This window comes from Hylaeus anthracinus, unplaced genomic scaffold (assembly GCF_026225885.1).
Source record: "Hylaeus anthracinus isolate JK02 unplaced genomic scaffold, UHH_iyHylAnth1.0_haploid 4, whole genome shotgun sequence".
Taxonomy (NCBI): Eukaryota; Metazoa; Arthropoda; class Insecta; order Hymenoptera; family Colletidae; genus Hylaeus; species Hylaeus anthracinus.
In genome coordinates, this window is record NW_026535289.1 from 15,842,961 (window position 1) to 15,869,830 (window position 26,870).

Consider the following 26,870-nt stretch of genomic DNA (forward strand, 5'->3'; position numbering starts at 1 on the left):
TTTTACCTTTATATACATTATCTATTTATTCCAACAAAAGTAGCAGCGATGATACGAATAATCTCTAGTGTATCCCTCAGTCGATAATCGCCGCAATAACCGTTTAAACTCGTTTTAATAATAATAATAATAATAATAATAATAATAATAACAACAACAACAACGGGCAGCGGCAATCATTCTCTCTTTATTTCCTTTTTATCAATCACACACATTTCACGCACCCATCTCAATGTAGGTACACACGGTTACATTAATTTGTTCCATGTTTAAGACAGAATGTAACAAAGCGCAGGTGACTTTGTCCTATAAATGAAACAAATTAATACAACCAAGTAAGGTTAAGTGTCACGAAAATATTTTACTTTTGTTTTACGATGGCACGCGGCGCGGCGGTTCCGAGTAGATCTTATGCCTTTGTATCGAACTCAATGGTCGTTTAAATTGTTTAGATGTATTCGGTTTCTTGATAAATGACGACAATTGATTTTTTGTTCGATCGTTAATGTGTCGTTCGAACTTTGACGTGCTAAATTTCGAAAAGAGCAATCTTCTCGGAGTTCCGAGTATAAAAATATTCAAATTATTACATGTAGATATTGCTTTTTCGAAGCCAACGTGGCATTTAATTTTACCCGAATACTGGTTGCAGCGATTATCTTACGTAGAAATACTATTATAACGAGCATACTTCGGTACGCTGTTTGGCCTCCATAGAACGTGTCTCGTTTCATAGAATCGAGGCTTAGCTCGACGTTAACTTTATCGTATTTACAATTACATCATCTCAGGCATCAATTTATTCACGCTACACCGGTCCACGATACGTGTGACTAGTAATAAATGTTACTTAAAAATAATTTAAATATCTTTCATTAGCTAATAATAATAATAATAATAATAATAATAATGATAATAATAATACGTGCACACGCGCGTATACATGCGTGGAATCTCTCTTTCGCTTCCTCTTTCACTTTCATGCGCTTGCTTCCCATCGTTTTCTACTAATCTTGTCTAAATGGAATGATCGTTGCTGTCGAACTGGGATATTAGAGTATTTTATAAAAAAAAAAAAAGAAGAAAAATCGGTAAAAGGGTATACATACACTTGTATGTTTGTATATCGACTACGTACGAGAGCCAACCCTGACCAGGACAGACATACTTTTTTCTGTGTCACAAATTCAATTGTACCAATCACAAATCAGGAAGAATCAAAGTCAACGGTGCCAGTGTATACATTTTCTTGGTCAACGATTTGTCAGAATCAAAATAAGTGTCGGCAATACACGTTTTCTAACTCGGTGACTTTCGCGATGTAACGTCGATGTACACTGATAAAACGCTCTCCAAGTTAATCAAGTATGCTTGTACAACTGCACATGACAGCTATACATATGTATATTAATTATTCAGATAAGGCCACTAGTGGATGATACAAATACAATATAAATATTAGACATAGATTGAAAGCAACGGTTAGCGACTACATAATATGTCTAGAGAAGAATTATTTTTTCTAAACAAAGCTAAGCATAATACGTAAATTCTGGCACGCGCAGGACTCGAGTTATTGTCATATTTCCATATGCTCCGAATGAAGATGAACAAACGAAACCACACGATGAATATCAGCCAATGTATTCAGCAGACCGTACTTTTAAATAAATTGCTACGCTATCGGGTCTTTTATATTTATCAAACGATGGTAAACAAAGCAAATTGAACAGAAAAATTGTACGATAAACATACATACGCACGCACACATGTATGGTAAAACAAGGACGGTCGAATGTATTCGTCGTGTACGGAGATGTTTTCACAGGTCGGCTTCGAGTGGCTCTGAATTACGACCAACTTACAGTGCCACATAATAAAGTGGTGGGAACGACAGAGGCACATGCACATACTAGTAATGCACGAATCGTAGCACGCGTATAGTAAATTTGTAATAATTAAGAACTTCCGAAGCTGGTTCTGGAGTATACTGCTGTTCAACAATCTCCGTTGTAATTTATTCGAAATGATTAGTCAAATAAGTTTGTATTCGTGTTAGAGAAAAATTTTGATATCGTACTTTCTTGTTTTTATTTTTTTCCGGTAAGTAAATGAATAAATAAATAAATAAATAATTTGGATATCTATCCAAAGCCGAGTAAGTTTCCAGTACTGGAAATCAACGAGGATCGCAAAAGTTGGCGTCGCGGTACGACACCTGTCTCAAATACGAATGTTTAGTAGCCGATTATTGCAGAATAATTTTCTAACGACCGTCGTACAAGTTACTTTCGCAAAAAGTAAGAACAGAAATTGATTCTATTTTGTACATACTGTTACGAAACTGTCGTCTTGATCAAGTAAAATATTACTTTTTATTTTCATGATTTCCACTTAACAAAGTATTAACCGACAAGGAAGAAGGAGGCCGGTATTCCTCGCTTCGGTTTCTTTAATTCTTTGTTTGACGCGATACGACCGAAACCATTGGTTCACCATTCTTTCGTACCATTAGTTAGTACACTGACTCGTGAAATAAAAATACATTCTTCCTAAACATATGTAGAACTAATTACCTATTGCGTTGAAGATGTACGTATTAACAATAGACGATTCGTAACGATAGATTCGTATTTTTTCGTATCGAATATAATATTTGTCCTTTTCTTAAAAAGTCTACCAACAACTACAATATACAATACGATTCACGCAATGTCTGTATACAAACACGTTATAAATTAGAAAAGAAAAGAAAAGGATAAATAATAATAATAATAAGAAGAAGAAGAAGAAGAAGAAGAAGAAGAAGAAGAAGAAGAAAAAGACAGAAATCACTAATGCCACGAGTTTCTCTTTCATCGAGAAAAATCATTCGTCGAATATCGCGATTGATTTTTCTTAGAAAAAGGTATCGATAAAAAAAGAAAAAGAGAAAGAAAAAGAAAATGGAAAAATAGTATATGTAGTAGGCACGTATCGATATCCTTTCGCTGTTTCGCAATCCAACTATTAATAGAAAGCATAGATTCGCGTTGAAATTGAAATTGAAATTGAAATTGAAATTGAAATGACTGTATATCGACTTGTCTCGGTAAAGGATTAACGGATTCAAGCATCGCGAAAAGTTGCCTTTTAATTTGGATTATTGAGCGTTTTGGGAAAGTTTACGACACAACATACCCCATACATCACACAGCATACACCACACATGATATTCCAGGCACTGTATATTGAGCGTTGCTTGAGCCAGATTTCATCTGGCTTAAATCGTGTGTTACAACGTTGACTCGTGAATTATCGTCGTGTCTGGATCACTGCTGCTATGGATGATGGTGGATTGCGGTACGTGCGGCGTTAACGTGATGGATGACATTTTTCTAATAGGTTTCGGTGAAGCCTGAAAACGAGAGATTGATTAATAGAAAAACATAAGAGCGATATGCTACGTTACAACCGATTAGGTTATCTTTGTAATATTCACGGTTCTAAGCCATTACCCATTCTCTTCTACAAGGTGCTTCGTCGTCGGAATAATGATCGATCTGGCCAATGTCTGTTTCCGTGGCAACGGTTCTCTTTTTAGGTTGCAAGGTGGCATAATTGCGACAACCTCTGTTAAAGTTGTTGATATTCTTCTCTTCCACAATCTTCTCCTGACACAATACTTCCTGCGATTTACTTTGGTTATTGTTGGCAACGTTACTATTAGTCTTGTTGTTGAAGTAAAACGGTGGCATTTTCGAAACCCAATGATCGAGCCCTGAGCCGGCCGAACTGGTCGAGGCGGCCGACGAACAACCGGAATTGTTGGTCAAACCTCTTCGTTGGTAAAAGAGCATGTACGCGGCGTTTGTAATCAAATTGGTGTCGTTGACCGCTTCTACGCGAGTATCGTCGAAACAGTACCACTGAGTGTCGTAAGGATTTCGACAAAAGGCGGTGTAGTGACCGCCTTGCAAATCTTGACCATGATGATTGCAAATCGCGTAAAGATCGTAAACGTTCTCGTCGTACTTTGGAATATTTTGCTGGCGAGGTCTCGGTTTCTTCCAAGGCGACCAGCCCAAGCCTCCTAGACTGCCGACGTTATTATGCGTCTGAACTCCGTTATGAGCTAGATGAGGAGTCATGTCGAAACCGTACAAAGGGAAATCGACCAACATGGTCAATTTGGAGGTTGATCTCTGCTTGGACTGCTGTCGAAATCTTTTCAAGTGAATAACCAGAATGTCTGGTAACGACCAAAGTCCCAATTTCTTCACGACTTGTTGTTTCTTGTTGCAATACGGACAGTGCCATGCGTCTTCGGCCCCTAATATCTCGGCTCTCGTATACAGATCGAAACATTCCTCGAGCGTAACAGCTCCTCCCACTTCCGAGTTACTCTTTAATTGTTTCACGCTCGCGTGTTCTTCGATTTGATCGGTGTCATCTTGAATGATATTGCATTTGGTCGATTCGTCCCATTCGAGGATCAATTTAACGTGCTGAGGACCAGAATCATCCGCGCAGAGAGCCAATGCTTGTTCGATTTGCTCCGTGTAAAGAGGATGTTCGACGCAAGGATCTATGCAAGGATGCTCGTCTTGGATAGGCGTAGCTGCTGGATCCGCGACTCGAATGTTGAAGAGGCCAGGACTTTGACTGGACGTAAGGACGTCGTCGAGTAAAACGGTATGCATCTCCTTGAGCAGTAGCTTTTGTAAATCTTCGTAGGACGTTTCCCTCGACACTTGCATCGTATACGGACTGCCGAACCGTTGCCTCAACTCTCCTTTCGCGAGAACGTTGATCCATACCAACAGAATGTATGCCTGTTCCGTAGGTTCCTTGAGTTGCGGTAGTTCTATACAGTAGAGTGGGTCATTTTCCGTGATCACAGACAGAGGTTGGCAATCTGAGAAAGTTCTGTAAGGAATCATCGAGATGACGATCAGCGCGAGCTACCGCCTGCCTATTACCTATTACCTAAAATTACCAATAAAACGTAATACATGGCAAGTTTTACCTGTGAAATCCTTCGTCGTGGATTTCCGTGAGCAACATGTGATTTTCCTCGATACCGGTGTCGCTGGCCAAAATTTCCCTCAGCTCTCTCACGTTAGCCGCTTGATTTACGCTCACACCGATCTTTACTTGTCGCGGTTGCTGCGACGTATACAACACGTTTACAAACAGGTTCATTTGTCGATGACTTTGAGGAACTGGCACGGACACGCAGAGGAAAGGATCGAACGTGTTTGACTGCCGATGACATCTCGGACAAGTAAGACTAGACCGAAATTGGGCTTGAAACACAGCGTGCACAAACGAATTGTTGCACCGGACATGATTCGCTAGCGTTTCCGCGGCAACGATGTCGTCCGGTCTCCCAAACGAATTCTGAAATTGAAAATACGACACGTAGTTGTTGGAATAGTTGTTTCAAACATATATATATATATATATATATTCTTTCTCTCTCCCCCCAAATCTTTACGATAATTTTCATTAATCGACGCTAAACATGTATCTCTGTAGGCGATGGTAGTAATCGAAAACGACCATGTATTAATTAATAATCCATGCGAAAGTCTCGAATACAAAACGTGGCTTGTATACTATCCGCGAAACACTCGATCACGCATAATAGTGCTTGTCCAAGGTCGCATTAATTCGTTGTCGTGTTTCCGCTTCAACGGAAACTCGCTAGCCTCGGCTTCCTCTTACGATCAAACAATATACTATGTATTTTTGCCCTTTTCTACTTAACGAAACGGAACGGAACGGAACGGAACGGATCGTGCAAGTCGAGTTGCCGAACGCGCTTGCTACATACTAAGTAGTCACTTTCCCCTCGAGCGAGACCGAATTCATTTCACCAGTGCCAGTTTTCTATCGTAATTTTGTCCATTACGAGTACATAGCTTTTCGATTGCTGGTTAAGACGATAAGAAAAAATATAAGCAAAGGAAAACCGAGGGTAAATCGAAATACGTTGATAAAGGCAAGAAGAAGAAGAAGAAGAAATCGAGAGTGTATAAGAAAACTCTCGAACGACACATACATATTTATTAAAAACTGGTAATAAGAGATCCAGTAAAGGTGAACAAGTACGTGTGTGTATGTATGTAAACACGAGTTTCTTTACGTTAGCCGCATTAACTTATTAACTTAAGTCGATTAAATAAAATTCGATGCTTTTTTCCTAGTTCATCTATTACAACGAAACTTGTCATTATCGTTAAAAGCATCGATTACCGTCAGAATAGTACCAAGTATCGATGATTCTGAAACTGTAGCCATGCTCTCCCATTTTCACTCGGGGCAGAGTGCTCGTTTGCCATGAAAGGCTTCCCTTAACCAGATCACGAAACTTGTACTTGTACTTGTACTTGTACGACCTTTGAGTAACACCGAATCGAATCACCTTGAAACGACGCGACGCGACGCATCGCGGATATACATACAGTAGTGTACCCTAAGCGTAACCGACCGATACAATCGAACGTACATTTAGAGACATTTACGTGGTTTCGAGAGAACATGTTTGGTTTTCAAGGCGACTCGCCGTGTCACCGACTGGCTACAAACAACTCGGTCAACGTGTCCGGCAACCAAGGGCACTCGAGACTCGAGACAAAAAAAAAACTGGTTAGGAAAAAGTAGCACGAGGCAGCAGCCGTGAACAAGCTTCAGGAGCGGAGCGTCATCATCGCACACGCACGAGATCGTTAGTTTCTAATGTACATTATCGACTCGTTTCTTCGCTTCCTTATCCGATGCTCGATAAACACTTGGATCGTACGCGAGTAACGATCGATAAGATAGCAGCGAACAATGCGACTAAACTATGAAAGGAAAAGAAAACGGAACGATACTATTCCAAACACCTGACCGGACTGGACCGGACCGACCCGACAAATTAAACATCAACGACCGAACAAACCATCAAACGTACTCGAGGCTGCTAATTAACGCGTAACCCGCTTTAAAGGAAAGTCCAAGCGTTTCGTGAGAAACACCTTTAAGGAAAAATCATCTCATTTTACATATATTACAACTTTTGTCAAATAAATATACGAAAGAATTGGACAAACTGTCGATACAAATCAAGGTACTACACGTTCACGTACACGTACGTACGGGTATAATTACATTCCTGGTAGACAATGCGGACAAACTGTGATAAAAGGTGGCACACTTATAATTACGCTACAGAGAACAATGAATAATAAAATAGTCACGTGTACAAAAGAAAACGGAATCGAACGTACAACAAGAACCAATTCGGTTCAGCTTCAGAGTCACTTATTATTCGACTCTTGCACGATTACACGCTTCCGCGAGGAGATTATTTTGGGGAGATTAGTCCTTGTTGAAAATTCTTTTACTCGCGCAGTTTACATAGTTGGTTGTGTAAAGTCGTATCCGTTGCTTGTGTCGTAATTAATTATCGACAATGACAAAAACAAAAAGCAGAAATAATTTCACGCTTCGCTTCGACTTTCATCGGCCTTTGCCGATTTCTGTCCTACCGCGAACTGGACGTCTATTGTTCGATAGGCAAGATGATTCACAGTTCTGTTTGCAGTCGTTTTTACTCTGCCTCTTACCTCATCGTTCATGTAACCGCGATCGTGTAGGTACAGTAGCCGAAAAAAATATTTATCCAACCATCAACGCACCCACATTTCATTATCGATAACCTTCTATCTACACAGAATATTATTACATCTCAAGAATCGAATGCATCGAAAGTTGAGTTGACAAACAAATTATTACAACTTGCAAACGATATCTACTTCATTCGATATTAAAGAATTCATCGGAATAGTTAGGTAGAACGAAATTCGTCAAAATACACACGATTACTATGATTAGAGAAATTGATTTTTTTCTGGTTGCGTAATTTATTATTCAAGCATTTCACGGGGTGAATCAGCCAACTAAAATTCTATCGGTTTGTCTTGCCCTCTGCGTCTACGAGACATGACGTATTCGCGCAAAGAATATTCCATTATTCGAATTTATGCTTAACGGCTCTACACTAGACGCGCCCTCCAATTTTTCACGACCACCTACCAAGCTCGAGTTGTATCATGTAAATGGTTTCTTTTTAGGGAACTAGTGTGTTTTGCCCGTCGAGATGTTCTTCACCTTTGATTTTCCTTCTCTGTTCTTCTGTTTCCACTTTTTTCAACATTCACATTTAAAGCTTGTATCGTTCAACTTGCATAGGGAAAGGTTTCACACGATATACTTGTGTCAAAATTTGTCTCAATTATAATATTTCCTTTTTCGTCGAACAAAGAGAGTGAGAGAGTGAGAGAGAGTGAGAGAGAGAGAGAGCGAGAGAAAACACACACACACACACACACACACACACACACACACACACACACACAGACAGAATCGTAACTAGTCTATGTTTCCATTAAATGTTTGGTTCTTGACGAAACGTTCACTTTCCCGCGAATTCGTCCAAGCTTTTGAAGCTTGAATGGCTCGATACCGTTCAGAAAGCGTAGCACGTACGCTCTTTTTTAATGGGAAATAAATGTAGGTTAAGGACCCGTTGCGACCAACTGCCCCCGTCTTCTCCAAAGTGTAAAGAAATCGGACGAGAGATAAACCGAATAACCTTTCGAGAAAAGGTATTTCGTAGCTTTCTATCGACGTACTCGTACAGCGAGTCACAAGTCGCGAGGAAATTATAATAAGATTGTCCGATAAATAATTATTGGTATTACGTAACGAATCGTCGTGAACGATGATAAACCTGTCCGTCGCTTACAACGGTTGCGAGAAACAATGAGCCGCGCCCGTTGAAAACTGTCTAAAGGCACATTTCTTTCCTTCTTTCACTCACCTTGATGATTTTATATTTTTTTTTTGTCGCTTGATTTAGGTCCTCGTGCACTTTATCCAATAGCCAGAGCAAAAACTCTTGAGCGTCGTGCTGCAAATTACCCCTATACTGGCTTCCGTATTTATCGACGACGCTTTTAAACGCTGTGCTCATCTCGGGATCGTACTGACAGCTCCAGATGGCCTTTAACAGAAGGGCTAGCTGTTCGGTAATCTCTCCTTTCGTTCCGTATTTCTTCGAGTTGAGTTTATTCCGTCGGGACAAATCGACCTTGTACTGGTCCAACACAAAATACTCGGCGAGTATGTCTGTGTGCGAGAGGCACTGCAACACGGCGTTCATGAAACACGTGTTACCGTGATTGCGTAAACCTATCACCCCTGGTACTCTATCCGGTGGAATATGCGCCGGTCTAGGTGGAGGCACCCTTATATCTCCGGCACTGGAGCCAAGATCATCTCTGTGGGCTGTTTTATGGTTTTGCGTGGCCACGTTCGACATGTGTTGTACCATTTTGTTGATAAACTTCCTCCAAGACGGCCTGCGGAACACTTTCTTTACACCGGTCCTCTCCGGGTACCCTTGACCGCCGCTTTGCAATCGGCCCACATTTTGTTGCATGCTTTCTACTTGCTGCTGCTGCTGCTGCTGCTGCTGCTGCTGCATATTGTTTCTTTCTTTGCCGCTCATTCCGCTACCGCTGTCTTTCATGTCACGAGCCTGTTGTTTCGGACGTCGCCGTGACATCCTACCGGCACTTTGAAATGGATTCCTTGGCAACGTGAACGTGCGTTTCAATCGCGACGCGGAATCCCGTGTTTTCGCCTCGGACAATTTAACCTCTTCCACGCCCAACTCACCCTCCGACACTGATTTCATCACCGCACTGCCACTGCTCTTCTCACCGTCCATCGCCCGCCACGGAAACAACCGTTCACGCTTCCCTTCCGCCTACCCGACCTGATCCGATCCGATCACATCATGCTCACTTTAACCAACGATCGCTACGCGCCGTATATTTTACATCTCGACGTCGTGCCCGTTAATTACTCACCACGGAGAAAACGTCATGCGCGTAAACCCGACCCGCTCTTAAACATTCGAGCGGCCATTTGCGTTTTATCACGGGCTTCCACGATTTCTCTTCACGACGTCTTTCCCATAAACTACACGGCACGGAACCACTGACGAGAAACTACACCACCCAATCACCTTTCCACCCTAAATCCTCCCGCCTGCCCTCTACCAATTCCTCCTGACTATACCATACAGCTCGAATCACGGATAACCTATGCATTAGACTAGCCGAGCGAAACTGCTACTCGCGAAACTGCTACTCGCTACTCAGCGGCGCTAGCTTCTACCCGATCCTCGATTCTGCCCGTAATTCAAATTATCTTTAACACACGCACTATACGTACTTGCTAAATCTTACTTGTAACATATTTCATATATTTCGAAGGTTGTTATATCGACAAGCAACAACACACTCGGCGAGTCTCAACGGGTGATCAGTGGCGCCGCACACGATACCGGTGTTTCGCGTGTCATTCCGTCGTATTAGAAATTAGATAGAGCTGAGGGAGCTGCATTAGACACATTCGATCCAACTTTGTTGCTTTTTGTTTCGTCGAGTTTCATGCAGTTTCATGTGGTTTCTTTATGGTCTCGTAGTTGATGTTGCTCCTAGTCCTCGTAGACGATACACGTAACACGTTTATGATATTTTCATAGTCTTTTGTCTTTTGCCGGCTTGCTGAAGCATATCAATAATATTTCAAATATCGTTCGTTTTCGTTCCGATCGATCCGGTTCCTAGTTATATCGGCATCGGTAGCTAAGTTATGAAGGTTATGAACATCGATGTTCATCGAGGAACGTTACTTTTTGTCCTCTTGTGATCCTCAACTAATCAATCCTCGAGTGATCACCAACAACTGGTCAGGACTGTAGCTGACGTTGACACTAGCACCAACTAACACGGTAGTTGGTTTTAGTTGGTTTTTCACCATTTTTCACGTTTCAGCTGTACCTAACCTGTCTTTCGTGATCTTTCAAAAGAAAGGTTTATCGGCGAGTTAAAGGGTACCTGGAACCGTTTCGCTGGAAAACAATTGAACGTTACGTGTTCTCTGTGAATGGAGGATTAAAGAATGGAAGAAGTAACCAAATGTAAATACATCGATTGCCTTGATGCCCGAGAAAAAGAGCATATACTTCACGAACTTCCCGTTTGCGATACCAGTCTCTGTGTGAGATGGTTGATCAACAGTGGTCACGTAGATCTAATTGGAAAAGACTTGAACGCGTTGCGGTCTATGAAATTTTTTGTTTGTAACAATCACTTCACAGACGACTGTTACCTTAGCAAAGGTACTTTGAAGGAAAATGCAGTCCCTTCTCCGCACTGGAGCAACGTTTCGAGGACGTTAAAGAACGCGAGAGCACCAAGGGTATGTATTTGTCGTCTTTCTTATACGTGCAAATTAGGTATCCGGATGTTAAAATCGATTGCAGCAGCAGAGGAGAAACATTATTCTCTTTACGTTGATAAATTTCCATTGACATTGATTTCTACGCTATAAAATATCTACGTCGTCGTTGGCTACATTTAGTTGTCGGTTGTTAAATTTCAGAAAATTCAAGTAAACGGCGGTGAAAGTTGTATGCCAGATGTACGAATCGATCAACCGTCGGAGGAAACGTGTCTCTTTGACTTCGAAGCGGATCAATGGTGTAGAACGTGTGCTACCAAAAAGCGAAACCTTGTAAGTATGACCACCAAGGGAAAGGGCACAGAGATGAGCCTTCTGTCAAAATTGAAACTTTTGATAGAAATTGACGACGAGGATGCTTTACCGACAAAGATGTGCGACGACTGCGTCGACAAGTTGGAGCAGTCTTTCAAATTTTTTCAACAGATTTACGTAGCAGACAATACGTTGCGTCATGTATTCCCAAATACACGATCGAACAACACGCCCAGGAAACCTCTGCATACGCTCGGTGAGCATATGAGAAAGGAGCAAACGGAACAAAGAAACGAGGAGATTGAAGAGCAAGATCGCGGCCCAAGAATTGCACGCGGTGGTATTTTCCGACGTGGTCGAGGTAGACCTCGTACTCGAGGATACGCTGGGAGAGCACGATCGAGGCTCAGATCGAATCAAATTTCAATGTCGATTACGAGCCATAGTCGAGATGACAACGATGCGATCGCAAGTTCGATTTACGATTCCAGCGTTAAAGAACCGATAATACGAAAGAACAAAGTTTCTTCTCGAAACGAAAAGGCAGTATCGTTCGACAAAGAAAGCCAAGCTGGTACGGTGTTTTCGTTGCTGATGGATACGTGTCGTAGCGACGAAGAACTCGATTGGTCGGATGTCTTAAAATTAATGAACCGTGAAAAATATCAAGACTCGAAAGATGATGGGAAATTGACCGAACCAGAGGAAAAATTGGAAAGAAAGATGCCGAAAACGGCAGAGATAACGATCAAGACGGATACGGATACGGATACGGATACGGATACGGATACGGAAGCGGTAAGGACAGAGGCGGTAGAGGCGGTAGTGGCAGCGACGGCAGGCTCGGGATCGGAGACGAATGCAAAGTCGAATACCGAAATGAAAAGTATAGTTGAGGTAGACGTCGAGAATCCTCCCGACGGGAACAAGACGAAAAACGAGTACGAAACTCGGTGTATACGTTGTCAATTTTGTAACGAGACATTCAAATCGAAACGACAGTTGGAAATACATTTGGTAAACGATCACTCTCAATTACCTCGGTACATGTGCACCGTTTGTTTGGCTTGTTACGAGAGCGAATCTCAACTTTCGAAACATGCCGTTTTGCGTCACGGACAACCAAGATATCGCTGCGAACATTGTCAAGAAGAATTTCTCGAGAAAAGAGTATTAAGAGAGCACGTGAACGAGTGTCAGCCGCGCGATGCTATACGTTATTCTTACGAGTCGTGCGGAGTGACGTTTACTTCGAAGCAAATTCTTGTACAACATATGAAAAGTAATGCCGAAACGAGCGCGATCGTCGCGTTGCAATTGGACGTAGGCGACTCGAAAGGAATCGATAACAAGGTATCTAGTTTAGCTGACAAAGTCGCGCTACAACACGAACAAGAAGAAAAAGAAAAAGAAAAAGAAAAAGAAAAACAGGAAGAAAAGTACTGTCCCGGCATAGTCGCAGCTTCGAACGATGCGATAACGTTAGAATCGAAATCGATAAAAGAATTCGATACTAGGACAAGTTCGAACCGTACGATCGAAATGAATACGGAACAGAGTGGATTCGAGGAGAACAAATTCGACAATTGTCCGGATTGCAACGAAAAGGTGGACGACACCGTAGACCCGAACGTTCATCGAATCCGTTGTCGCGGTGTAAAGAGAAAAGAAACGTCGTGCTTGGACGATTGCAAACGCGTAAAAGTGTCGCCGTGATCTGTGTCTAATCGACGCGTGCCTTTTTTTATTTAATACATTGGTGATTTATTTGAATTGCTCGCATCCTGACGCACCCTTTCGATTCGCGCTTCTAGAGCGGTGAAAGAAAATTTTACAAGGTTGCTCGTCCAAGAGGTATCGTTCGGAGGTCGTAGTAGTATCGTGCGCATTCCTGTCACGACGATTCATCGAAATTTCCTATTATATGAAATATAATAAACAACGAATCGTTTAAACTTGTCTAATAAAAATGAAAAACAGCCAACACGGAATAGAATTTTCTTTATTTTTTTTCGTTTCGTTTCGTTTCGTTTCGTTTCGTTTCCTTTCGTTTCGTTTTTTATCTGTGAAATTCGATAAAAGTAGTTTGATTAAAAAAGGTATAAAAATTCGAGGCTACAAAAACACAATAATTAGCCCAGTTAATGTTGTTTGTTTTTACATTAAAAAGTACACGAGTACGCGAAATGTAACGACAAAAATGCATTTTACACGTGACAAAGAGAAACTCTGCGTGAGTTTGTCAGGATGTAATCGGTACAGTGATGGTGTGTTATTTATTTCATATAGCAGGCAATTTGAGGAGTGTGGGTCAGCGCGCGTACGCGCACACGCACACGGCTCGACAGGGGAATTGGGAATACTTGCGCGCGAGCAGCTCTTTGCGGCTGCAGTTTTATTTACAATCGGCCGAAATCGCTGGCCAGAATCTTATAAAATTCACCACGGATAAATACGTGTCCTTTGTGAATGATGTACAGCTTGTTCACGAATAAAAACTACTGTTTCGATCCTGACGAGATTTCGAGCGGTGCGCGCGTCGGTCGATAAACGCAATCATTCGCGAAGAAGGAATCGTGGCGCCAATCGGTACCTGTCAGAGAAAACAAAAGAAAAAGAACGAGATCCGATTAGTCGATGGTATCGGAATGTATAATAATTTGAAATTACGTCGACGCGATATCTAGTAGGGATGAAAGAGAAAGGGATTGGGAAAGTTGGCGACGCGTTACCTGAAACCAAGGTGACGACAAACAAACTCGAGCAGTCAATCTCTCTTCTCCGCGCAGACATAGCAGTTTCTTGAGAAGATGTTTCGCATCGGTCGATATCCTTTCGAAATATTCGTCGGGGAAACAAAAATCACATTTCAATATATTGGTGGTTGTTTCTTCGACGGAATCGTCCAGAAAGGGTGAAAGGCCGCTGGAAGAGAGAACATTTAATCGGTGTATCGATCGGAAAATAAATCGTAAGAAATGGTAAAAGAAAGAGAAGGATACCTTAAAAGTACGTATAGAAATACCCCGGTAGCCCACATGTCCGTATAGGAGCCTATCGGTCTACCGAGGACCGATTCCGGTGCCGCAAATTCCAAATCAACAGGCGGAACGACTTGATCGAGAGGTGCGGTTCTGACAGCTTCACCGAAATCGATCAATTTAACAGCGTCGGTTTCTCGATCGATCAAAACATTCTCCGGTTTTAGATCTAAATGAGCTCGTTGTCGCGAATGCAACCATTGGAGCGCGGACAATATTTGACCGGTATACCTCGAAACGGTTGCTTCCGTGTAGTCGGTCTTTTCACCGAGATATGCGAACAAGGTCGTACCGTTGTTGACCCTGTAAGAGACAAAAAGATACGTAGAAAACTCGATGTCGAGTCGATGTGCTAGAGGAGAGAGAGAGAGAGAGAGAGAGATATTTGGAAACTCACAGTTCCAAAACGATAGTGTCGATGTCGGATTGTGGCATATCTTCAAAGAGAGCAAACGCTCGAATGATATTATCGTGACGAGTGGTTCCGAGTAAATCAAACTCTGCGCGCGTCATCGATCGTGGTTGCTTCGCTCGAGATATTTGCTTAAGCGCCACTTGTCGGCCAGTTTCTCGATCCCTTCCACGGTATACTTTAGCAAATCTACCATTTCCCAGCTCTTCTAGTTGTACGTAGGTTCCTACATAGGTAAATTGTTCCGCCTCTCGGGTCGCGATTTCCAAATTTGTTCCCGTGGCGGTGGTGGTGGTGGTACTGGCACTGGCACTGGCACTGGTACTGGCACTGGCACTGGCACTGGCACTGGCACTCCTCTTCTGGGAATTGGAGATTGCGGTAGTCTTTTGGTCGATTATCGGTGACTCGTTGGTAGACGGACTCGGTCGGGGTACGGTGATCTCGATCGTATCGTTCCAAGCGTTTGGCTCGATCCCTGCAAGATAGATAGACGTACGTTTACGTATGGATTCGATTGAACGTGCACCTAAAAGTTAAAAAAAGTGTAATCGCGAATTACGTGCCGTGTGCGCGTAAAGCGTGCAACGAGCAACGTACCTACAACTCGAAGTGGAATCTTGGCCGAACAAGAAGAACCTGTTTCGTGTTCGACGCGACAATGGTAAATTCCGGAGTCGGAGGGCAGGCAAGGGGCGATCTCGAGAGAAAGGGAATCGGTTGTTCGGCAGAGTCGATATCGATCACCTCCCTCGATGTTAGATCGTTGGCCCTCCTTTCTCCAAGAGACGCGCGCTCGATCGACGCGACGCGTCTCCAGCACGAGTCGAGCCACGCCACCGGCCGTCGCCCTGATCGAACACGGAATAGTCAAGATCGCGGGAGGACCGTTCTCTTCCGCGTTCATCTCTTGCGGAAGACGGACGCTCTCTCCATCGGAATCGATTTTTCGCGGACGAAACGACCATGCGCGGCTGATTGACGAATTTGGAACGAGACTCGCCGGTATCCAAAACTCTTCCTTCTTTCCGATCACCGGAGAGACGATCAAGCCTGGACCGTCCAGTCGAGAGATTTCCAATTCTTCTCCGGCATGTAATTTGCCCCAATCAGCGGTCAACCTTACTCTGCTACCTGGAACGATCTGCGGAATCTCCCTGTTAACTTTGCCAAATCGTTTACACCCAACATTTTCGAACCTCCATGCGCTGGCTCGTTCGTTAGCTAGTGTTCTCTCTCTCTCTCTCTCTCTCTCTCTCTCTCTCTCTCTCTCTCTCTCTCTCTCTCTCTCTCTCTCTCTCTCTCTCTGATACTTTTCTATTCAGCTTACCAACTACACTACCTGTTCAACTAACTGAAAGAATAATCCTCACTTTTCTCTCTGATAAACATGTCTTGTTATTACGGCACCGAAAATACACATACATACATTATCGACAATTAGCAACGCAACCATACACTGGCGACACCAATTCAACACGTCCGATACAAAGAAAAAGAGAGAGTGGTAGCGATTGAAAAAAACCACGAGGTATACTCGTTTACCATGTAGCGATAGCGATAGTGACAGCAATAGCACAGATAACGGAACCTTTATACTTGAAACCAAACAGTTATTAGCGATGAGAAAGTGACGATTACGGAATAAAGTAAACAATGGAATGACTCGAACCTCGACAACGATGACGGCAACGAGGACATTGAGAACGCTGACGATGGCGACGGCGACGATGGCAAGAAAAAACAACGTTGACAGTGACGGTGTAAGATATCTATATGTAGAATCGAATATTTGAAAACCGATCCTCTCTAGAATTTATTTAATCGAAACGAATACAGCTACTAACGTATTTATGTAAACGGCTGCGCGGACGGTCCTCGCGTAATTTTCGTTCACGGTACGATATGGTGCGAGATATCGTTGAGGAACCACGACGCGTTATTATCCTTGACAGCTCGTCGTTTGTTCGTTGAGAAAAGTAAAAAGAGAGCTCGTCGGCACACCAACAAACAGTTACACGATAGAAAGTGAGAGTAGCAACAGGTATCAAGAGGAAGCGAAGGAAGAATCCTTTTGCTGCAATTGCAAGAGTTCTAATTACGAATAGCCAAACAATAGTAGGTAGGCACGTATATACACGCTTATCGAGTAATTAGATATACATAATTGCGGTGTTGTTGCTCACCGGGATAGAGTTGTTGCAAACAGGCGATCGAGGACGAAGAGTGCTCCTAAATCCTTCGAAAAAATTTAGTCTACTCTTGGTGGGGCTTGGCGTTCGCGAAGAATCCTGACTCGAACTGACTCCTCCGGTGCGAGATCGTTGGAAAAGCGATGTCGTCGTCGTTGCGGTTGCTGTCGCTGCGGTGGTCATTATTGCCGCTGCTAATGATTTTGAAGCGGTACCGAGACCTATGGTACAGACCTCGCTCCTTCCTTCTCGTTCTTGGCTCGTTTTAGACACGCTCGGTATCGTTGATGAAACCGTTGAAAGTACGCTCCCTCGACACGGAGATTCCGGGCTCGTGCCACGACTGTACGCCAGCAAATTATAAATGAAATTCAAACACGGTACCGTCTATCTTATTTCGACTCAACGCACCAATTATTACAATTTAGATTCGAACGCGTTAATCGTCGGTTCCTTGTCCGTTAATTTAAACTTTAAACGATCGACAGTAAGCTGTCACCGAATCGATAACAATTTATTACGACCCGACTATTTATCGCGTATACACAAACACACACACACACACACCATGTGCCTTGTCCAGTCGAAAATCAGATGGATGCACAGTACCGTGTTTTCCATAAACGATAAGAGAAACAAGCTGTTAGTCGCCAACGAAAAGTAAGTTTGTTAAGTAGGCATGGGAAAGGACGCATCACACGCAGAGTATGTTGATCAATGTACAATTTATTCTAAACAAAATTTTTACGTTTCGCGAGTCATTAGTTTTTACTTTATGTCGCCGTCCATCAATGCACATCTATATACAGCATACTATTCCCCGACTCGTTCAGCCTCGCATTATATAAACATTATTAAAAGTATCATACACTTGGAGCCTTACGTCGTTAACGTTAATGGGTAATTTTAGTTTTTGGTGGAGGTGAGTCAGTGTAAAATACCTTATTCCCCGCGTACCATTTACACCAGTATTTTACGTGTACGCGTGTTTACATCCATTTCCATCTGGATAGTGGATATACGAATGAATATGCCCAACTATCGATGTACAGCTAGGCAAAGATTTGTTCTTAAAAACAAAGTAACGTCGCAAACTTATTATCGTTATTATTAATCGTGTTTATTGTACAAAATTTCGTAATTTCGTAATTTTCTCTAGAGAAATTTACATGTTTGTCCAGATTTTCTAATCGATTCGTCTGTCTCACCTTCACTTCTCGCACACACGCTCACACAAAATACATGCAGCCACTCTGCGACAGATACGTAACGCACATGTACGGAACCATGCAACAAACGCGCACTCTTTTATTTTTCTCTTTCTTTCCAAACAGGGCACGAACGACTAGCAAAGAGGAATGAATTGATGCGCGAATGGATGTACGCTGTTATACCTACCCCCACCCGCAAAACGAATAACCAAAAAGTAATAGAGCCATTTGTTGATTCGGATGAAATCGCGATTTATCGCGATACGATAGGATCGTATCGTATAGTATAGTTTAGTGTAGTTTAGTTTAGTTTAATTTAGTGTAGTTTAGTTTAGTTTAGTTTAGTTTAGTTTAGTTTAGTTTAGTTTAGTTTAGTTTAGTTTAGTATAATATCGTCAAGTAACGTAACGTAGCAGGGTTTCGGTAAAACACAGCAGACGCGGTTGTAGATTGTAGGAACGTTAACGTCGACTCGAGAAAAGATTGGTGTTGCTGTGAAATATAGTACAAGACGCTGTTACGATCAAGCCAAACAACAGCGATAGCAAAGTAGATTCCCCAACTGCGATGTTAAGGCGGTAACAGGAGGAATAAGCACGCAGTAACGCGATCAGAGTACTGTACGTGCCAGGTGTGATTAGAGAATATGTATACTTGGTAAGAAGAACAAGGTAAGAAAGGTAATAAAATGAAAGGAAAACAGAGAGAGAGAAACGGGTTTTGGCTCAGAAGGCGACTACGATTCTCTAACATACAGCGCTTCTGTATCTCTTTTTATATAAAATATACAAAAATATGTCGAAACGAATCTTCACAGATCGAGCGTTGAAAGAGAGTCAATGCAATTCTGTGTATTAGATAGAGAGACGCTTACAGTGGATCTTTGGTAAGTTCCTTTTGGTAGGCGATCGGCGACTGTATCGCTTTGAGGAAGTCGCGTTGAGTCTGCAGGATGGCAGTGATCGTGTCTACCCATTCCTGCTTCCGTGGCCCGCTTTCTTCTAGGGCGTTACAAGAGAATCCAAGACCAGGTTTCCGAGGATCCGTTGATCGAATCATAAACTTTTCTGGGTCGTCGTAACATTCGTCGAGACTCATTTTATTCACCTGTCGTGAAACCAAAAAAATGTTGCGCTATCGCTACTTTACGCGAAACGATATTGTACGATACTTTTTTTTTTCTTTTCTTTTCTTTTCTTTTCTTTTCTTTTCTTTTCATCAAACTTTCGACACGGTACAAATGGAATGGCATTACTTGAGAATCACAATATCTCCAAGACTACAAGTTCGTCCGTCGTTGTACAAATCGTTTAGGTATCTCGATATAGGGTGAGTTTAAAGATTCTTTCTTACCTGGATGTGAGCTTTGTAAATGTAGGCAGGATTTGTGAATTGAGTTTTTTTGCCGACAGCCTCGCTGAAAATAATGTTTTGCTCGAAAAGGAAAACTTGCCACTCCCTCCCTCTATTCGGTGGATTCGATAATTCCGATACCAAGAGTGGACCGTGCAATAATAATTTACCCTGCGCCGTAATTTTTCCCTGAAGGATACGAAACGGCAAATATAAGTGATAAATAATACATGGCATGTAACGCGTTGTTCACGTTGGATCGAACTCACGTCGAAACCTTGAAGTCTTCCAACGTCCATCATATCGTTAGCTGCCTTTGGGATAACCCGCATTACATGGACCGCGGCTCTAAGGCCTTCGATTTCCGAGATCTTTCGTGTTCGCTCGGTAAGCCTTAACGCCTCGCGAAGCAGAAGCTGATACTTGGTGATTCTTTGTACCGGTTTTATCAGGAGATCGCACAACTGCAATCGATGTCCGAGCTTCTGTCTCAAATCCTGAATCAACCGAATACAACACCGTTACGCTAAATAACAAAGAATAACGACGTACACGTTCGATACGTAAGATACTTGTTCGGATTACCTCGAAATAAGTGTCTATATACTCGGAAACGATGTATTCGGAAACTGGTTTGTTCTGACAGTAAACAACATACATGTGCAACTTTCTCTCGTACCGTTTAAACAACGGGCCAAGTTCCTCGGGACGTTCCAGACAGCGTTCCAGAGCTTTCAGAAAGAAACTGCAAACACGTGCAAACATGCAAACCAGCCAATAAATGATCAGCAACAAAAATTAGCTCTGTTTGTACGTATAATAAGGTTTGAGTTTCAGCGGTTTCAACTCACTCTCTGTGCCATTCGTAGATCGCTTCTACGTTGCCAAACACCATCTTGTCTTTTCCACCGCGCAAATCTTCCGGCAAAGGAATGTCACACTCGGAATCTCGCATTAAAGACATGTATCCCTCGACTATTTGTCTAAGATCGTTCACGTAATCTTTTTCCGTGTCTACCAATTCTCGAATCACGAACTGTCGCTTCGTAAGAATGGTGCTTTCAGGATCGGATTCCTCCATGGTTTTATGAGCAGGGCTACTGGTCGTCGCGGTAACCTCCATCGTAGACACAGACTCTTGGTTGTAACCGTCTTCGCTAGCCATCGTGCCGATACTTGACCCTTTACCGCTGGGCGTTCGCATCAGGCTCTGTCTCTCTTGATTTTCCGTGTGCTGCTCCTGTCGTCGTGATTCATGTATAATATCCTCGATCGATAACTCGCGCATTATACATGTATCGAATCCTTCCTAGCTAATGCATACATATATATATACGTATATATTCGATCGAATCAACTTACCATTCTTTCTTTCACGATCTGCTCGATTTCGGCTAAATCAACTCTCGTTGCGCCATCGAGAATCTTAGCGGACCGCTCGGATGTCTAAGAAAAACAAACAAAAGAAAATCAAACTTATCGTTAACGTAAAGATGTTATATAGAGGTCGGATTTGAAACGTCGACTCTCGACTCGCGTAATTTCCATAGTTGCTGTCGACGCTGTTGCTGTTGCTGTCGGAAAAGAAAAAAAACTGATACGAGATATACCTGTAGTAGATATAGTAGCAACTTACCGTAGACTTTGCGCAACCCTCGGTTGGAATCGTAGATCCCGAAGATCCGTTGGTAGTTCCTACGAGTATCGGCTCCGTGATAGGTTTCATCGGTGGTGGAAGTTCCAATTCATCCTCGACATCGTCCGCTCCATTTTGCTCCGAATAAGTTAGTCCCTCGGTGTCGTCGGGCTCTGGTGTATCCTCTTCTAGCTCGGAGCTCTGCTCGATCTCTCCTTCTTCCTCTTCTTCGGGTTCGAGTTCGGTCGAAAGTTCGGTATCGAGATCCGCGTCGGATACCGAATCGGACACGTGCATCGACGCGGCTGCGGATGCCAAGGTGGAGATGGAAACAGGTCCGGGTCTCGATAATCGAATTTGTTCGTTACCGCTCGGTAATTTAAATCGTTTTTCCGAAACGTTCTTCTTCAAGGTGGAACGATCGCTCAACGGCACACCAGAGATTGCGCTCGAGGTCGACGCTGCTGTCGCATTTACCGATTTCTCCACTTTACCTTGGCTGAGCTTTCGCAATGGCGGCGGCAGCCACTTTCGTCTATATAAATAGGAAAATGAAGAGAATGAACAATGTACTCGTGTCTTTTCTCTTCGATACGGTTTTTCAAACTTTTTATCATATGCTTACCCGCTGAAACCGCGTCTCTTGTTTCCAGGAGAGCTCGTGTTGGCGACGCCGCTTCCATCGTTTGCGACAACATTTTCTGAAACAGATTATTCAATTATTTTCGGTTACGTTATCTCGGCATGTACATCGATGTAAACGCGTCTACACCATTTCACCGTTTGTATAAGGGTTCAAGTACCTGTTTCGTCTTGCGATACAGGCGTAACGGCATTTTGCGTAGTTACTCCGATCGCCAGTGGCGACAAAGACGACAACGACGACGACGACGATGCAGTTCCCGCAACACCGGATGTTGTACACGTCCCGATACTGCTACCACCAAAGATTTGACTTTGTACTTGATTGCTCGATTGCTGTTGCTGCTGCTGTTGTTGTTGTTGTTGCTGCTGCTGCTGTTGCTGCTGCTGCTGTTGCTGCTGCTGTTGCTGCTGCTGCGGTTGATTTGGAGCTTTTCTAGATGGCGAAGTCTTACTGGAAGTTGACGGAGGTTGTTTAAGCGCACTCGTAGGCACCAACCCTTCTGGCGGAGGATCGATTTGTCCTGGCGCAACCAGCAAACGCACGTGAGTCCACTCGGGTGTGTTTACACCGGTTATACTGCTTCCATTTTCCAATACTTCTACTTGCTGACCTTTCGTTACCGTCAACTCTTTCGAGCCAGGTGCTGCCGAGTGATCCGCGATAATCCATGTCACTTCGACTACACCAGTCTGAAACGATTTCGCGAAATTATCGATATTATTTTGCTAATATTACACGGCTCGACTAATGTTTAAACCTTTCGACGAAAAACGAAACGACTTTTTGGCAAAGTCGGTCATCTCGGATCAACCGATGAGATATCCGAAACACAAGGATCGCTTGGAACTTGGACAATTGGTAATCGGATAAACGGGCGCGAACGATAGCGAAAGACGGGGAGGAGTTGCGGTTGAGGTTGATAGAGTGGGATTTAGGGATAGCGATGCGAGATAGAAAGGGAGAGAAAAGAGGGGAAATGCGAGAGGAGAGTCGGGAGATGGCGCGAAAAAGCAGATCGACGGAATAGCGTGTACAGATTATCTATGAGTTTGCGGACCGATGGAGCGTTTAATGGATTACCGATGCTTCGATGATTTCGATTTTATCGAAATAGCTCGTGTTCGGTAAAGGCACGTAGTACCCGTCACGCCTAGATACATATTTTTCTAAAATACACGACAAGCAACAACGGGACGAAACACGCCAACTTGCCAAATATAGCCGTATATCGATACCTACGTGTATTTTTTCTTTTTTTTCTTCGCTTTTCAACGCGTTATCGTATTTCAACATTTATTTTTGCCGTTTTGTCGAATAAAACGATTCGTCGTAAAAACTTCGATCGATTTCTCGACAACTCGTAGCTCGACGCGATATCAAAATTAGTAGCGGTAAAAAACGTTGATTTACGAATATACAAGAGACGCTATTGGTAATCGGTAACGTATCGATAAATTTGAAAAGTTGTAAAAAAAAAAAAAAAAAAAGGAGATTAAGCAAGGGTGAGAATGTTTCTAGATATGCCGAGACAAGTGAAAACCGTCAGAGGATCCGACCGCTTGCTCTTGCGTCGCATTCCACCGACGAAAATAGACTTTTTCCACGTGCCAAATTTTACCGATTCTCTTCGAATCCTCCCAATGATCCCAATATGACGATTCGACCAACGAACGTCGTTCGTCCGATCGTTACCGTGCATTCGACAACTCGAAACGAAACTTCAGCTGTGCGTGAGTGTACGTGTTGAATACAACTACACGTGTACTTGGAAATCTATACATATGTACGTACACATCGCCGTTCGCTTATCACGTAGTTTGAGAAGCATATCGCGAGAATTCGATTATGCAATATGCTTTCCGTTTTGCCAGATAAAGACATATTTACCGGCTTACACATCGATTCAAACGTACCAAATCAACTCTGCGAAAAGCTAATCTCGCCCTCTTCATATCCTGATCTTGTAACTCGCGTTCTAACTCGCGTTCTCATGAAATTATTTCATGAGAAAATTATTCGATGATAGTCTAAATATATAAAGGCGTAACAAACAAATCTCCTGGTTGGCTTTAAAAACCTTTAAATAAAGCTGAGCGAAAGAGAAGAAAACAACCAGGAAAAACAAAGAGTGGAGAAAAAGGTAAATCAATCGAGACGTGTAGGCCTTTAAACTAGAAAATAGTCGAGACATTTTGCACTAGTTCATTTCAATAACGTGGGAAATACGTTGTAGCAAGGTAACGTATAGAGAGAAGGCACCAGTACGGCGGATGTGGCTACGGATACAGTTGCGGATGTCGAGTGCGATTGTTTCCTTTTACGTTGTTCTTTACTTTACCTTCTCTCGTGTAAACGTCCAATAAAAACGCCAACGATACGGCTTTCCGTTATCTAACGTTGTTAGTTAAACAAAACGAATAATAATCTGTGACCGAGTGCAGTCTTGTTCCACGCGTTTATTTGGATAGATTTACGATTAACCGTTCAACGATCAAGGGTTGAAAGGGTTGTAGTGCGCGTTTTACGGTACATATTCCCGAGTTTCATTTTTCCTTACCCTCCCGTTCATCGACCGAAAAATCAACGGAAGAGGAGTAATTCTCTCCGTCGCAACATGCTGCTCAAGGTGAGGAAAAATACGACGCCTACTTGTGTCGCATTTTCCTAACAAAGTTAATTATATATATATATATATATGCGCGCGCGCGCGTGTGTGTGTGTGTGTGTGAAGGAGGAAGAGGAGGAGATGTGAGGGAAAACGTAAAATGAGCTGCGCGCAAACTCAAGTACCTGGGAGAGAGAGGGTTGGCGATGCAAGTGTCGTGCCTGGAACGAGCCCGGGGTGTCGATGGTATGTTGCCTAGAGAGAGTTGCATGTAGCGGAGCTGCAGAATTCTGACGTAACCAAGAGAACGGTAACGAGATCTTCCTGCGGGCTTTCTGAACGATCGTCGCAGGTTTTCCTGCAGGCGACGTCATGACAATTTCACCTCGCGTTTAATTCACATGCGCAAACGCCGACATCCGAGTAGAGGAAACGAGAAACGCGATTAACGGTGTCGGAAAATGTGCGACCGACATGCTTCCTTGTTCCGTTTGTCGTTTCTCTCGCGAACAGATGAAAAAGACTAGATTCGTCCGACGAATCGTCGTGTCGAGTGTCTCACTCACCATCGAACGGATCCATTCGACCCAAGTGTCGCGCCCGTACTGAGCCCGTTACCTCTATCGTTCTCTGCCTGTACCCTCACCCTCCTTCCTTCTCCCGCGTATGTACCTTACCGCCAATCTATTTCTCACCCTTTGCCCCTTACCCCTACCGAGGGCACAGTTTTCCTCTTCTCTTTTCTTCCTTCGTACATACTCTCTCTCCTCTCCTATCGTCTCGTGCACGCGACGCGCTTGCTCGCTTTTCGATTACTCTCGAACCCCACCCAACGCTCTACTCTTCTCTTCTCACTCGCTGACCGAAACCAACCGTCGCGTCGCGTCGCGTCGCGTCGCGTCGACCGATGCCCACCGCTATTGCTAGATCGCTACCTAGCCACCCCACTACCAAATACCAATCCTACAGATGCTGCCCGTCCAGTAGATCCAAAGCTGGACACTAGACAAATCAGACCAACAATCAACCGTTCGCCACTCTTCTTCTCATCACCACACCCCGCCAAACTCATTCTCTTTCGTTTATTGCTTTTCTATTGTTCGATTTCGACCAGTTCCCGCCTACTACGTACCCCTGCATTACTCGATACACTCGATAACATCGCGATACTGCATTTTTTATAAACATCGCACACATCCCCGAGTGATCCTTTGACAATCGTTTTTTTTTCTCTTTCTTTATTCTTCCGTATCTTTGAAAAATTACTTTGTTACTGTCGCGTAAAGGATACTTATTTTGCCAACTATAACGTACAATCTACAAACACGGTATTTAACGGCAGCCTTTTCACGTGTCTAACAATATCGATATTATTAACTTTCTTCGAAACATGATTCCTAAAACTAACTAGACTTCCTCCTCCTTCTCGGCAACCCTCGCTCTTACCCTTTTCGTACACCGTTCGACCACCGTGTCCTCTAACGCGTCACGTGTTTCCGACAATTGACGTCGTACCTCGACGAGTAAATCATACACGTCCCCGAGTGACTTTTCTTCGTTATTCGTGCTAATACGAAACGTAAATACGGTTAGACGATTACAAGTTGTTTTCGTTATCCATAAGCCATGTCGGGAATCGCGTCAACTTGCACGGAGATTCGCCGCCAACGATCACGACAAGATAAAACAAGAGAAATACAAACGAAACAGAATAAAGAACAGATTACCAAGTATGGCTTACCTTATCCGAGTCTGTGGTATTGGTGGATCCAAACGATGCGAGAGAATTTCTATCCAAATTTTCAACGCTGTCGTCCAGAGAAGCGCATTCCTCGAGATCTCTACTAGAACGTTGACTCGAACTCTTTTTAGCGGGACTCTTGGGCATGCTTAAACTGAAATAGGTTTCTTGAATAACCTCGCGCAATCTCTTCACCCATAATTGTTTCGCGTCCATCGAATTGGCTCGAAGAACGACGCGTGTATCGCTGGTCGGCGCTCGTCCAGTCCAAACCGCGAATTTGCATTCGTCTCCTTCGATGTGCTCGGTTACGCCCAATTCGGAGGTCATCAATCGACTTTTATAAATGTATTTCACCTGTCACGATAAACCAAGAAAACTTTATATCGATCCCAACTCGCGCGATACGCGCGAGATGAAGCTCGTCCACGA

The 26,870-nt window shown here is 43.2% G+C and overlaps 3 protein-coding genes and 1 long non-coding RNA gene across 12 annotated transcripts in view; 2 read left to right on the forward strand and 2 right to left on the reverse strand.

Moving 5' to 3' along the window:
• Positions 1–10,020, reverse strand: LOC128894881 (ubiquitin carboxyl-terminal hydrolase 31-like). Its single transcript, XM_054156924.1, has 4 exons — positions 8,852–10,020; positions 5,009–5,382; positions 3,498–4,908; positions 1–3,397 (listed from the first exon to the last, which is right to left on the reverse strand). Exons 1-4 carry the CDS (start codon positions 9,761–9,763, stop codon positions 3,275–3,277), a joined length of 2,820 nt encoding a protein of 939 aa, XP_054012899.1. The 5' UTR covers positions 9,764–10,020; the 3' UTR covers positions 1–3,274.
• On the forward strand, positions 8,350–14,111 carry LOC128894930 (uncharacterized). Its single transcript, XR_008461646.1, has 2 exons — positions 8,350–8,396; positions 13,950–14,111. It is a non-coding gene; the product is annotated as an uncharacterized LOC128894930 (long non-coding RNA).
• LOC128894889 (myoneurin-like) lies at positions 10,650–13,369 on the forward strand. 2 transcript variants are annotated; one of them, XM_054156945.1, is made up of 3 exons: positions 10,650–10,834; positions 10,913–11,304; positions 11,488–13,369. In XM_054156945.1, the coding sequence occupies exons 2-3, from the start codon at positions 11,005–11,007 to the stop codon at positions 13,315–13,317; spliced, it is 2,130 nt and encodes a 709-aa protein (XP_054012920.1). In that variant the 5' UTR covers positions 10,650–10,834; positions 10,913–11,004; the 3' UTR covers positions 13,318–13,369. The 2 variants fall into 2 exon arrangements, with proteins under 2 accessions (XP_054012920.1, XP_054012919.1); XM_054156944.1 differs by having other exon boundaries at positions 10,650–11,304.
• The window catches only part of LOC128894877 (triple functional domain protein), a 21,840-nt gene continuing 8,601 nt past the window's right edge, over positions 13,632–26,870 (reverse strand). For 4 of the 8 annotated variants that reach the window (XM_054156912.1, XM_054156909.1, XM_054156911.1 and 1 more), the window contains exons 19-34: positions 26,439–26,795; positions 22,250–22,781; positions 22,072–22,147; positions 21,447–21,981; positions 21,173–21,256; positions 20,662–21,050; positions 20,396–20,555; positions 20,080–20,307; positions 19,811–19,999; positions 19,332–19,564; positions 17,241–17,589; positions 15,655–16,198; positions 15,040–15,532; positions 14,604–14,945; positions 14,334–14,526; positions 13,632–14,194 (exon numbers count right to left, since the gene is read on the reverse strand). In XM_054156912.1, the coding sequence (XP_054012887.1) occupies positions 14,087–14,194; positions 14,334–14,526; positions 14,604–14,945; positions 15,040–15,532; positions 15,655–16,198; positions 17,241–17,589; positions 19,332–19,564; positions 19,811–19,999; positions 20,080–20,307; positions 20,396–20,555; positions 20,662–21,050; positions 21,173–21,256; positions 21,447–21,981; positions 22,072–22,147; positions 22,250–22,781; positions 26,439–26,795 (4,812 nt within the window). In that variant the 3' untranslated portion in view covers positions 13,632–14,086. Of the gene's footprint in view, positions 14,195–14,333; positions 14,527–14,603; positions 14,946–15,039; positions 15,533–15,654; positions 16,199–16,845; positions 17,132–17,240; positions 17,590–19,331; positions 19,565–19,810; positions 20,000–20,079; positions 20,308–20,395; positions 20,556–20,661; positions 21,051–21,172; positions 21,257–21,446; positions 21,982–22,071; positions 22,148–22,249; positions 22,782–26,438; positions 26,796–26,870 lie in introns of those variants that run through there. The other 4 variants (XM_054156915.1, XM_054156916.1, XM_054156917.1 and 1 more) reach the window with 4 other exon arrangements.